The following is a 12,473-nucleotide window of genomic DNA, read 5'->3' as shown; positions in this document are numbered from 1 at the left end:
TGAAAGTTTCACATATTTGACGTCCCTCTAAAAAACCTCAACTAACAAACCAAACCTCAAGTTCTTAAGTGATTGTTGTTGAAATGAATCGAGCTTATAAATACGAACCATAAAATACTTCAGGCATCACAACAGTTGATAAATTACGAAAATTCCCATTGTATTCAACTGTACACTTCAGGGGCGCCTCGGTGGCTCAGTCAGTTAAGTGTCCAACTTCGGCTCAGGTCACAATCTCACGGTTCGCGGGTTCAAAGCCCCGCGTCAGGCTCTGTGCTGACAGCTCAGAGCCTGGAGCCTGCTTCGGATTCTGTGTCTCCTTCTCTCTTTGCCTCTCCCCTCCTTGTGCTCTCTCAGAAAAATATTTTTAAAAATTGTATACTTCAATTTAGTCTTTTGTGGTTTTTTAAATTATTTATTTATTTATTTATTACTATTACTTTAATGTTTATTTATTTTCAAGAGAGACAGAAAGCAGAGTGTGAGCAGGGGAGGGGCAGAGAGGGGCAGAGAGAGGGAGACACAGAATCCGAAGCAGGCTCCAGGCTCTGAGCTGTCAGCACAGAGCCTGACAATGGGGCTCGAACTCACAAACCGCGTGTTCACTCAGTTTTTTAAAAATGAAAGACCCACAAAACAAAACAGACCAACTTGCCCCAAGAAACTTCCCCCAAGGGACACAGTCCCACCTCCCCCATCACAGACAAGCCACCTCACTACTCCTCTGACACCCGACCCAGCTGGGGTCAAGTCTGGGTCTGTTGAAAACGAATGTCTGTGTGTGTAGGACACAAAGTCCAGGAGGACAGGGGGCTCACTGCTTTGCGAGCACCCGGCCCCCGGCCCAGCGCCTGGTGCACAGCGGGGCACCATACCCATTGCTGCAATGACCAGATTCGGACAAATTCAGCCAGTGGAAGGGCAGAAAAGGGCATGCCTGCTCTGAGGCATGGCGAGGGAGGAGGGCGTGCTCCTGACCTGGCATGATGGTCTCCTTGCATTCCTGGCACTTGGACGAGTACTGGTGGGAGTAGCAGTCCATGCAGAGCAGCTGGTCCTCCTTGGCAGCGAAGGGCTTGTCCACCAGCGAGCTCTTGCACCGTGAGCAGTGGAAACAGGCCTCGTGCCAGTGTCGGTCCTTGTAGGACAAGTCCTGCAGACCCAGAGCATGAGACAGTGAGAGGGCCGGAGCGGCCACGGCTGCTCTGCCTGACCCACGGCACGGGGCAGTCGTGCAAATCCTGGGGGCAGACGGGGGCTGAAGCCTGTGGGCATTCCTGGATCGTGACCCTGCTGGTGAAATGAGGAAGGCTGGGCTTTCAGAGCAACTATTTAGATGTGTGTGTGTGAAAGAGATGCTTCCCCAAAACAAACGGATTCCCCCTCAGTATTGTCTGTAAGAAAGTGAAACTCAAAACATACGACTCGTCACTGCTTCTCACTGACAACTGGTGAGAGAAACAGAGCGCAGCCCTCAGCTCTGAGGGAGCCCAGCAAAACCAAGTGTGACAGCAGGGTCACTGGGACACCTGGCTGGACAGAGAAGCCTGGATGTAGGGAACTTCAGAAAGACAGCCACGAGGACAGGGCTCTGGTGTCACTTGGTGGGAAGCAGGTTGGGAGAGAGTTCTGGAACAGGTGGCACGGGCTGAGTGTGGACGACCCACGGACAGCAGGGAGGTGGGCACAGGGGGTCGGAGAAGGACTTCTGGGCAGAGACAGAGCATGAGCACAGCTGAGGTGTGAGTGAGAGGGGTCCTTGGCTGGAGGGACAGCCCAGGGCACCAGGCAGGAAGGTTCAAATCCAGGTCGGGACAGGAGGGCCCTTTAATGTCTGCACAGAAGTTAAGATTACCCTGAAGGCAGTGGAGGGGGCATGAGCTGTTTAAACAGGGGCGTGAAAGGCTAAGACGATGTGGGACATGTGGTGGGGGATGTACGGGGGGACAGGAAGGGGACCTCACAGAAGGCACCGCAGAGAATCAGGCCGGCTGAGGCTGTGCACGAGAGTGGGGCACACAGTCGGGAACAGACGGCAGGGGTTATTAAGAAAGCAGAATCCACGCTTTCTAGCAAAGGCTGAAAAGGAGAAATGACTCCAGGAGAGAACATCGTGTGGTCTCTGTGCTGCTCCTGACCTCACCTGAGGAATCCTAAGTAATCTCATACTTTTTTTTTTTTTTAAGCTTGTATTCATTTATTTGAGAGAGACAAAGACAGCATGCATTGGGGAGGGGCACAGAGAGGGAGAGAGAGAATCCCAAGCAGGTTCTGAGCTGTCGGCACAGAGCCCGACGTGGGGCTCGAACGCACGATAGCGAGATCACGACCTGAGCCAAAGTCGGATGCTCAACCGACTGAGCCACCCAGACGCTGAAAGAGTTGGGAGGTTTTAAATCATGCTATCATTGTGATAATGCTACAGAATACATGCATTTAGCTTTTTTTTTTGTCGTCATGGAAAACAGTGTGGGCATAAAGAATTGAAAGCAGGAACTTGTAGACATGGGTGCATCCAAAGCAGCATTGTCCACAGTCACCCAAAAGGTGGGAGAAACCCAAGTGTCCATCAACAGATCAGCGGCTAAGAAGAATGTGGTACATGCATACGATGGAATATTATCCAGCCTCAAAAAGGAAGGAGACTTTGACACAAGCTATCACGTGGAGGAACCCTGAGGACATTACGCTCAGTGAAATAAGCCAGGCGCGAAAGGACAAGTCCTGTACGACTCCACTGAGACGAGGTACCTAGGAGTCAAATGCGCAGAACAGAAAGTAGAGCGGCGGCTGCCAGGGGCTGGGGGAGGAGGGACGGGGAGTTAGTGTTTCACGGGGACAGAGTTTCGGTTTTGCAGGATGAAGAGCCCCAGAGGCTGGCTGCACAACAACGTGAAGCCTCCTGGCACTTACTGAACTGCATGCTTCAACAGGGCGAAGCTGGCCTATTTTATGCTAGGTGTATTTTACCACAGTTAGAGCGATCGGTTTGGACTATTCCGTAGCAGGTGGCAAAGCCTTTTCAGATGTTAGGTGGGTGCCCCCTGTGCGGGCCAGTCACCTCAGAAAGGACTGCCGTCGTGGAAAAGCTGGAAGCGTTTTCCGTGCTCCGTGAATCACCCACCGCCTGGCTGAGAAGAGAAGCCCCGGGGAGGTCTCGAGGGCAGAAGGGAGGCCTGCTTCCCGGAAGGTGGCCCAGTGGGGCTGGGGGCTGCCCTGCCCAGGGCATCCACGGCATACACACAGCGCCTACACAGCTCATTAGTGCAATGAAAAGGAAAGGAAACATGGGTTCAAGGAAACTTGCCTTTGGGGACCGATCTTCAAACACACTGAGGGAGGGACCTCTATGGGCAACACTGCGAGAGCAAAGCCACCAGATGTCACCACGGTCCCCAGCCCGCTCAGCGAGTACCCAGATAGGAGGAAAGAGCAGCGGAGTGGTCAACGTGCACAGACAGTCGTGGGAAAAGCTGCTTTAAATGTGCTTGGGGCTCCGAAGCACCGCAGAAGCCCAGTTTTTCTACGGTTAACCTGAAAACACACGTGCAACATGATAGCTACGCGTTGGCAGATGTTAGGCACTAGGAAGTGTTCCTCCACATTTGGGGTACCGTCCACGTGACTTTAGCAGACCTTACGCATCAGTGCAAGACTTCCTGACCTTCCAAAGCCCAACTCCCAACCTTTCACACCTCTGCACCCTGGCCCATGCCGCGCCTTGCCTCACAAGGCCCTGCCCCTCCTCTCCAACTGGGAGAACCCTGTTCCCTATAAAGCCCAGCTCAACACGCCACCTGCTCTGAGCTGCCCCGGCCCAAGGCAAGCCATGCACCACCCCAGCTAACATGCCTGTGTCGACATCTTCTTCAAACTCCTGCATGGAAACCCTTATCTAAGTCATTAGGCTATCAGGTTTCCCTGTAATTCTCTTTCCTGGGCTCTTGGCTTGTGTTCTCTTTGGAAGTCTGAGTTAAGCTAATAAATTCATGTCACAGCTTCCTCTTGGACTCACTTCTTTTTTTTTTTTTTTTTTTTTTTTTTTTTTTTTTTTTTTTTTTTTTTTTTTCAACGTTTATTTATTTTTGGGACAGAGAGAGACAGAGCATGAACGGGGGAGGGACAGAGAGAGAGGGAGACACAGAATCGGAAACAGGCTCCAGGCTCTGAGCCATCAGCCCAGAGCCTGACGCGGGGCTCGAACTCACGGACCGTGAGATCGTGACCTGGCTGAAGTCGGACGCTTAACCGACTGCGCCACCCAGGCGCCCCTTGGACTCACTTCTTAAGAAAGCCCACAATACATAGGACGCGAGGAAAGACTTTATGGCAAGAGGAAGGTAACTGAACACTGCCAGCTTTGCCTTCCGAGGGCACGGTGAGGCTTCTGGCCAAGACAAATTTCTCCTCTCGGTGTGGGGTAGGAGTTTAGGCACAGGAGTCCCTGGAGCTGAGAGCTGGGCCAGAAAATACCACCAGAAGTACAAGAGGCTATTATAATGGGCCACAACCCTGTGCCTGGACCTGAGCTTCATGTCGTGTTCTAAATCCTTCTCTCAAAGCTTTGGTACCTGGAGGCCCTTCTCATTTCTTGCGTTCACAGCTCCAAAGAGATGGTGAGTTTTCATTCTTAGGACTGAGCTCGTCCATCTAGCTTAATCCTGCTATGTATCTTAAGTACACCACGTGGTCCCCAAAGGACACCGTTTAGATGCTGGAGGCACAAGGTTAAGAAATATAGACTCACTGACTGACGTTCAAGAAGCTCAAAATGTCCTAGAAATATGCTGGTTTTAAAGTCCTCTAGAGAGAGAAGGACAAGGAAAGAAAGACCGGAAGAAGGAAAGAAAGAATCTTTTACATGTCCCAGGAAAAATACCATGGCTAACCTTGTGCTCACAGAAATGTCATTGATTGCAGTAATGTGTTGATAAACAATGTGAGATTAGGACCCAACACTTCCTTTCAGATTTTATATTTTTCCATTTCAGAAACATTCCCGATATGGGAAGTGCTGCTCGCGTGACGCCGAACGTGCCTTGTTGAGATGCCAGCTGAGCCAGGGGGACGACCAGGTGGCCAAGAGGGGCCCTCGTCCCCTCGGCTGACTGGAGGTGACCCTGGGCAGCAGGGGCTGGCGCCACCCCTCCACCACGTTCCACCTGTGCCAGGACCGGTTCAGATGAAGATCTCCCAAAGCCACCGCTCCTCAAATCCACCAGGTTTCATGTGGTAAGTGGGTGCTCACAATCCTTCACACTCTACACTTTGCAAAGGCATTCTATGCTTTGAGACTGTCGGGGCATCCTGTTTCCAACTGGATGTGCCTTCCAATACTTAAGAACAAAAGTCCTGAAGAACGGATGATGGCAGAAAGGACAGCACGCGATCTACGTGGCCCTATATCAGGTGTCCCAACCAGGGTAACTAAATTCCCGTGACAGTCGCCAGGCCGGCAGCCCCGTCTTCAGACGTGGAAACAGAGCCCCGTGGGCGGCATAACTTACCCACGTCTCAGCAAGTCTGGCTCGAGACCCACCCTGGTGGGGGCCGACTCACTGCCAAATGTCCTGTGCCTTTGGCGGTGTGCCTTGCAGGTGCCCCTTTGGTTTTCCAGGGCCCCGTGTTACCCACATGGCTAGCCTCATTCCCGCGTCTAGTGATCCTGCGTAGTGAGTGGATCGGCACTCACTTCCCCTTAGAGACACAGTTTTCTCTTACAGGAGGATGTCTAAACAAATAGACATATTTTCAGTGCCCATTACAAACCCTGTGAACAAATTACATGGAAACTCTAAAAAGATGATTCACTCACTAAGCACTTAAAAGTCACCTCAACAAATAAAAAATAGTGCCGGGTGGGGGAGTTGGACTGTGAGGACGTGTCCGGAACGTGTCTGGAATGGTAGCCTTTCCCATGACGGCCCAGAAAGGTGGGCAGGAGAGGCCTGCGTCCTCCTCCAGGGCAGGACAGGTGTTTCCACTGTAATCTCATGCCTCCTACACCAGCCAGGGTCAGGAGCCCTCTAAAAGTGTACCAGAGACATCTAGATCTCACTGGAGGGGTAAGAGCCTCTGTCTCCCCCTTCAGTCCCCTGACTGCTTTCCATCAAAGGATCCCAGCGATTTTCTGTTCCTTAAGAACTTTCTAGATGTTTGCTGAGAAACTTACAGTTTGGTGGGTGGACTTGGGCCTGATTATCAGTTTGATGTTTCCCATTTAATTACTAGGAAGCTTAAAGTGTGCTCTAGAAACACACCAAGCCAGGCATACGGCCCGGAGTTTGTTCGCTGCTTTGTTAAGTGCACGGTACTAGCAGCCATCTCTGAAGTCAGGGGCCCTGCCTACGTTGTCCTTCGTTTCTTGAGTTTTTGAAGCCCAGAGCATAAGTGGACCCATCCCAAACTATCTGTAATCAGGCTAAGACATTTTTTGCTAGTAACCACAGATGTCCAAGAAAAATTTCAGGAACAGGGTCATTTAGAGGATCACAACATTTTATTTGCATTGCCTGTTCTCAACTATTCCACTGGCCGTGAAGTGAATGGTTTTTACCCTTTGCGAGCACATCTCCTCGGAGTAACTAAGCAGAAATAACAAGTACAACTGAGTAACCACACCGAAGTGTTTTCACACGTATGTGAGCTGACTATGAAACCTGGCGCTGTGGTCTCATCTATGTCATATAAAAGTCACTCAGTACCCACAAAATGAGCCTAAGTCCCATTGGTGTGCCAATATCTGAAATCTGTACCCCCACGCGTGTCCTTCAAAGGAGGTAGGCGGGGCTCGTGGTGCCCCTGCTCTTTTAAGAAAAGAGAATGGTCACCAGGTCTGTCGGCTCAATTGCTCGATCAAGCCTGCCAAGATTTTTGGCTTTACTCCCTCAAATAACAGGAATGTTTTTCCTATCATTGCTTCCTCCACAAAGTCAACTACATAATTCCTTCTGAAAGTCAAGCAAACCATTCCAAATATTCAGGAGCCCCAAACGGCCAAGGCAAACTTTGGGAAAGAATCTCTTTTTCTTCCAAAATGTAGAAAAACCACATGGCTCAACTCCACGTGTAGTAAACCATGAATCTGGGTTGAAAAGTTCAGCGTGATTAACTCCTGGCTTTGCAGCAGTCTTGTTGATTTTGGCCCCATGTGGGGGATTCTTGTTTATTTGCTCATCAAGTATGTGCCGAAGGGTAGCCAGTTGGAAGGGTCTTTCCATTCAATCGTATTGGGAAAAAATGGGAAGTGCCCTTAGTTTCTCCTTTAGCCGCCAGTCAAGGGTGACTAGTCCCAAACATCCAAAACATTTCCTCTAAACTACGGTTGTTCTTTGTCAGAAGAATGGCTGAACCTCTCACCTACTGAAGCCTCTTCCAGGTTACATTTTTATAAGAGAATCATTTTTGTCTTCTGCCTCTCGGTTCTTCCTCAGACCAGACATTTTTAGTGATGTTTCTATAACGGAGATGGAGCAAGAGAGAGAGAGCGAAGCTTCCAAGGGTGGTGTGGAAGAAACGTGTTGCAGAAAGAATAGGGAAGTAGTCAGATGGAGTTTATAAGACCATCAGCTGCTCTTTGGAGTGCTAAGGTTTCGTATCCACAGACCACAGTAACCCCATGAAACTGGCACCTGTTTCATCGGCGATTCATAAAGAGCAAGACGGGCACAGAGGGGGCAAGTAATCAGCCCAAGCTCACACAGTTAGCAAGCCACAGAGTGAGGATGGGGACAGGGCCGTTTGGTGTCTGAGCTTTGATGCTTGGCCCAGTAAATAGAGGAACAGGGACTAAGAGCCCTCTAAGAACCCACTAGGGACTGTGAGACCTACATCAGTCGACATTAGAGACAGGACGGTGTCTAGCCTTTGGGACTAGCAAGATCAGCCACTTTTCTCTGCTCGCAGCAGCCCTGCCTCTCTGCACGTTCGGAAGTTTACACAGGACTACTGCTGAGTTTGGTTTCTTTCACTCTTGGCAGGCCTTGCCTGTTCTGTAGCCAAAAGATACATGGCTGTGGCCTGGTTTCAGGTGGCCCAGGCTGCCCACTGGGCCCGCTCGGGGCGAAGGCTTCGCTCCATACACGATGGAAGTTATTCCCCAACTGTCACCAAATACCCAGCAACAGAAAGTGACGGTACAGCGCTCTGCTTCCTGCCTTTCCTACGAATGATGTAATCAAGGGAAGAAATGTAAGGAACAGGGGCACCTTGGCGGGGGGTGGTCTGTTAAGCAGCCGACTCTCGATTTCGGCTCAGGTCACGATCTCGCGGTTCGTGGTTTCGAGCCCCGAGTCAAGCCCCGCACCGGGCTCCGTGCTGATGGTGCGCAGCCTGCTTGGGATTCTCTCTCCCCCTCTCTTTCTGTCCCTCCCCCACTCGTGCTCACGTGCTCTCTCTTTCTCAAAATAAAGAAATAAAAACTTAAAACAAAAGAAACATATGAAACACGGACTGTGTTAGAACCGTCCAGCTGCAGACACAGCCTAACCTAATGAGGCAGCAGCTACGTACCGATATTCATGACCATGGAGGAGAGTGCCAAATTCCCTAAAGCGTATAAGGGAAGAGAGCAGAATAGAGACACCAAAATGCCATGAATTGCTTTAAAGTCCATGAAGCTGGGAATTCCTTTGGAGCTGCCCCAAGGGACCCCATTTTGTACCAATTCTGTGACTCTCAGGATGACAGTCACTTAAAGTCTTGTCAAGTGCGTTTTGGCCACCGTTTAGCAGGTGAAGATATCAGAGGTCTTAGAGACACGGGTGGACCTCCAGGGGTGTTTCTGGGTGGTCCAGGTTGGACTAAAGATATGCTGAGAAGCACCGGCTAGGGTTCTGGACACTCAATCCCACGCAATCAGCACAAATGACCGGTAACCTCTGTTGAACCTGCTTTCCCATCCACAGTGGGAAAGCTGGTGATTCCTTAGGCGTGAGCTTTTTCCCTTGAGAAAGAAGCGGTACAAATCCTGCTCTTCTCCCACTAGGAAGAAAAGAGCCCCTAATGTTCCAATGAATGTAGTGCTTTATGTGCCCATTTATCTGGGAATCAGCTCCAATTCACTCATGTGCACATGCATTCATCAAATATTTACTGAGCAGCACCGACTGCTTCTGAGTCAGCACGGGACAAACATGAGTAAGAGAGAGCTGCTTTCCAGACAGTGACAGTGCTGGGAGGTGGGGGGAGGGGGGTGGTTAGATCAGGACACCACCAGCCAGAATGTAAGAGCTCAGGACCCTCAGCATAAATGTCCCGGAAACGCACCAACCAGTGCTATGGAATTAGGAGTGGGCACAGACCAGCCAGAGGGAGGAGGCTCAGAGAGGCTTCTTGGAGGGGACAAGCCCATCAGAGGGGGCTCAAGAGACGGAATTTCAATCAGCCCCATGGGTCCGGGCTCCAGCACAAACCACACAGAGAGGCCCGTGGTTTCGGGGGAGCACAGAGGGATCCAGGAGTGCTCGGCGCTGCCCGGGGCAGGGGGAGCAGGGGTACCTTGCAGTCACAGCCGATGGGCTTCCCACACTCCTCGCAAGTGCTGGCGTAGAGAGCCTCAAAGCACCCAATGCAGTAGGGGCTCTCCTCCCTCAGGATGTACTTCTTGCCAAAGAGAGATTCTTCACAGTGGTGGCAGTCAAAGCGCTCCGTCATCATGATGCCCGGCTTTTCAACGACCTATCAGAAAGAGAAAATACAGGTTCCTGTGAGCACACTCCTGATGCCTTTCTGCTGTCATCTTTAGCCAAGGATGGGATCCCCTCCGGGCAAAGAACTAGAACTCACCCTTTCAAAGGTTGGAATTTTCAGTAATACTTAAAAAAAAAAAAATTAGTTTGGGGGCCGTTTTGTTGCTTGAACGCATTTCACTGCCTTAAACATCCCCTCTCTCGTTGACCGTGTCACAAAAAGCTTTGTCAATTTTGGACACAGAGCTCTCATCCGGGCAGGGCTGGGTCTATGCTTCAAACGTGTGACGCAGCCTCACATCTTCCCTTTCTCCCTGCCCCCAAAATAGAAAGGCCGAGATAGAAACAATATGTTCATTTCTATAAAAAGATTTTCCATGAGCTCCCCTTTATCATGCATAAATTTGAAGAGTAAGAAACCAGTGCCCAGAGGGAGGGGCCTCAGGAGTTGGTAAACCTGAGAGGCCAAAAGAGCATTACCCTTGACCTTGAAAAGACATTGGGAAGCAAAACCTGCCCTTGCACTAGAGAAACTGCCATACGTCCCTGGGGACGAGTCACTTCTTCCCTATGAAAAGATAACCCTTTCGAGACCCAGGTAATCCAGACAGCAGGATAAAGGGGAAGGCTGGCTTCCAAGAACAGAGATTATCACACAGTGGGAAATGCAGTGACTGCGGTCAATGGCTTTCCAGGCAACACCTCGCGCCTTTCAGAGAGAAACAAGAATGCATCTCTGTGCCAGTCACTCTGCATTTTTTCCAGGGTGAGCATAGAGTGTGCACAGGCAGAAGGGGACGAGGAGGGGAGGAGGACGGCAGGACGAGCTTCTCAGCTCACCTCATGTGCTGTTCCCCTACAAACATGTTAGAGCTGCTCCCCAAAACAAGCCACTATGGGTGTACTTGGGATGAGACGTGCCTCTGGGGCGTTAACAACACAGACTCGGTCTTCTTCAGTATTTTCTCAAGTGGCAATATGTAATTTGCTCAGTGTGCACAGTTTACAAATTGTTTTTTTAAAATTTTTTTTTTCAACGTTTTTTATTTATTTTTGGGACAGAGAGAGACAGAGCATGAACGGGGGAGGGGCAGAGAGAGAGGGAGACACAGAATCGGAAACAGGCTCCAGGCTCCGAGCCATCAGCCCAGAGCCCGACGCGGGGCTCGAACTCACGGACCGCGAGATCGTGACCTGGCTGAAGTCGGACGCTTAACCGACTGCGCCACCCAGGCGCCCCACAGTTTACAAATTGTTAAACAGGTAGACTGACAACTGTAACTCTGAGCCATGTTTCGCAAACTCTAATTACACTGGGATCGATGTCCAGGGCTTTCAAACCATCTTAAGAGTGAAATTCGGGAATAATAGCCTGTGGTGCAAAAAAAAAATATCGCTGCCTGGTTTATGATCACGGCAAATTTGATAGCGTTTATTAATTTTGTGCTCTTGTATGTCCAAGGTCCTGACAACAATAAGCAAAGAACTAAACCTCCTTCAAGCACCCGTACTTGGTTATTTCTGTGTTTATAGAACAATGTTTTTCCAAGAGCGTTAAACGCGCAGCTGGACACATGTGGCAGGAGCCTTCTAAACGGCTCTTCCCGGAGTTAAAGAAAACATTGTCTGGATATTCTCGTGATAACATTACAATACGAAGCTCTTGCGCACTTGAATTAGTCTTCTGAAACCCAATGTATAAATATCCTTTGTGCTCAGGCCATCTCGGGTTGCGGCAGCTATGTTGGCTGAAGATTCAATGCTTTCCTGTAATTCCTTAGTTATTGGCTCTTGAAAGTGGCAATTGTTTATATCATCATAATTGGGAGCTGTGTTTCCAACATTTATATTTTTCCCATAAACATTGCCGTGTACCTGCGGAACCAGAGGCAGCCTGCCTATTCTTCTCACAAAAATGTAAGAGTAAGGATTTGAGAGCTTGAAATAAGAATAATGAAAGGAGACAGAATGATAAACTGTAGAATTTTAAAAGCTGGAAACACATCTCGAGAGGATCTACAACAACGGCCTCATTTTACGGATGGAGGAAACCAGGGCCCAGGAATATTAATGAGAAAAGAGGATTCACATGAGCTTTCCCAAAAAGTTAGAAAGTTAGAGAAAAGCCATCCAAGTTAGAAAACAACAAACTCCCAGTCTAAATCAAAAAGTGGTTCCACGTGGGTTCGGACAAAGCACAGATGGTGCGAGGGAAAGGATGCAGACAGCAGCACCAGCCGCTTCTCCAGAGACCTTTCCTATGTTCTCGAGCCAGTGAAGGGGGTGAATTTCCTTCAAGGTAATGATCATGATGCTGTTCAGGTACCTGCCACATGTGCTTTCTACCTCCTACAGTTCCACGGGCCTGGGACAGAAATCATCTATGGGAGTAAACTCTAAGAACTGGTAGGGCTCCCCATCTGCTCAAAGTATGACAGAGGCTCTCCAGAGACAGATGTCATTGGCACTGACACCTACTCCCAGCAGGACTAGAGTGGTAGCGACCACATGCTCAGAGGGTCCAAATGGGATTCTCATGATGGTGGATCTCCCTCCCACCTTGTTCCTTATCTTCCCTCAGAAGTCACTGCAATTTTAAGGATCAGGAGAGCACTTCTGTCAAACCAATGGGTTTAGGTGTAAAATGAACACCCATCACTGTTGAGGAGCAGAGAAAGGTACAGTTGATCTGAGATGGTCCTCTTGAGGGTTCCCAGAGAATTATGTGAAGCACAGACCCTGAGAGTCAAAGTAATTTGCTCATAAGCTAATGAGAAAACAGAG

At 49.8% G+C, this 12,473-nt stretch overlaps 1 protein-coding gene across 4 annotated transcripts in view; it reads right to left on the bottom strand.

Annotated features, from left to right (window-relative positions):
• FHL2 (four and a half LIM domains 2) overlaps positions 1 to 12,473 on the bottom strand; it is a 66,199-nt gene that overhangs the window by 12,863 nt on the left and 40,863 nt on the right. For 3 of the 4 annotated variants that reach the window (XM_019428491.2, XM_019428489.2, XM_019428487.2), the window contains 2 exons: positions 9,499 to 9,678; positions 979 to 1,153 (listed from right to left, as the gene is read on the bottom strand). In XM_019428491.2, the coding sequence (XP_019284036.1) occupies positions 979 to 1,153; positions 9,499 to 9,657 (334 nt within the window). In that variant the 5' untranslated portion in view covers positions 9,658 to 9,678. Of the gene's footprint in view, positions 1 to 978; positions 1,154 to 9,498; positions 9,679 to 9,786; positions 9,958 to 12,473 lie in introns of those variants that run through there. The other variant, XM_019428488.2, reaches the window with a different exon arrangement.

This window comes from Panthera pardus, unplaced genomic scaffold (genome assembly GCF_024362965.1).
Source record: "Panthera pardus isolate Hobbes unplaced genomic scaffold, ASM2436296v1 HiC_scaffold_25, whole genome shotgun sequence".
NCBI classification, from domain to species: Eukaryota; Metazoa; Chordata; class Mammalia; order Carnivora; family Felidae; genus Panthera; species Panthera pardus.
The sequence above is the reverse complement of the archived record's forward strand: the minus strand, read 5'-3'. Positions and strand labels throughout refer to the sequence as shown.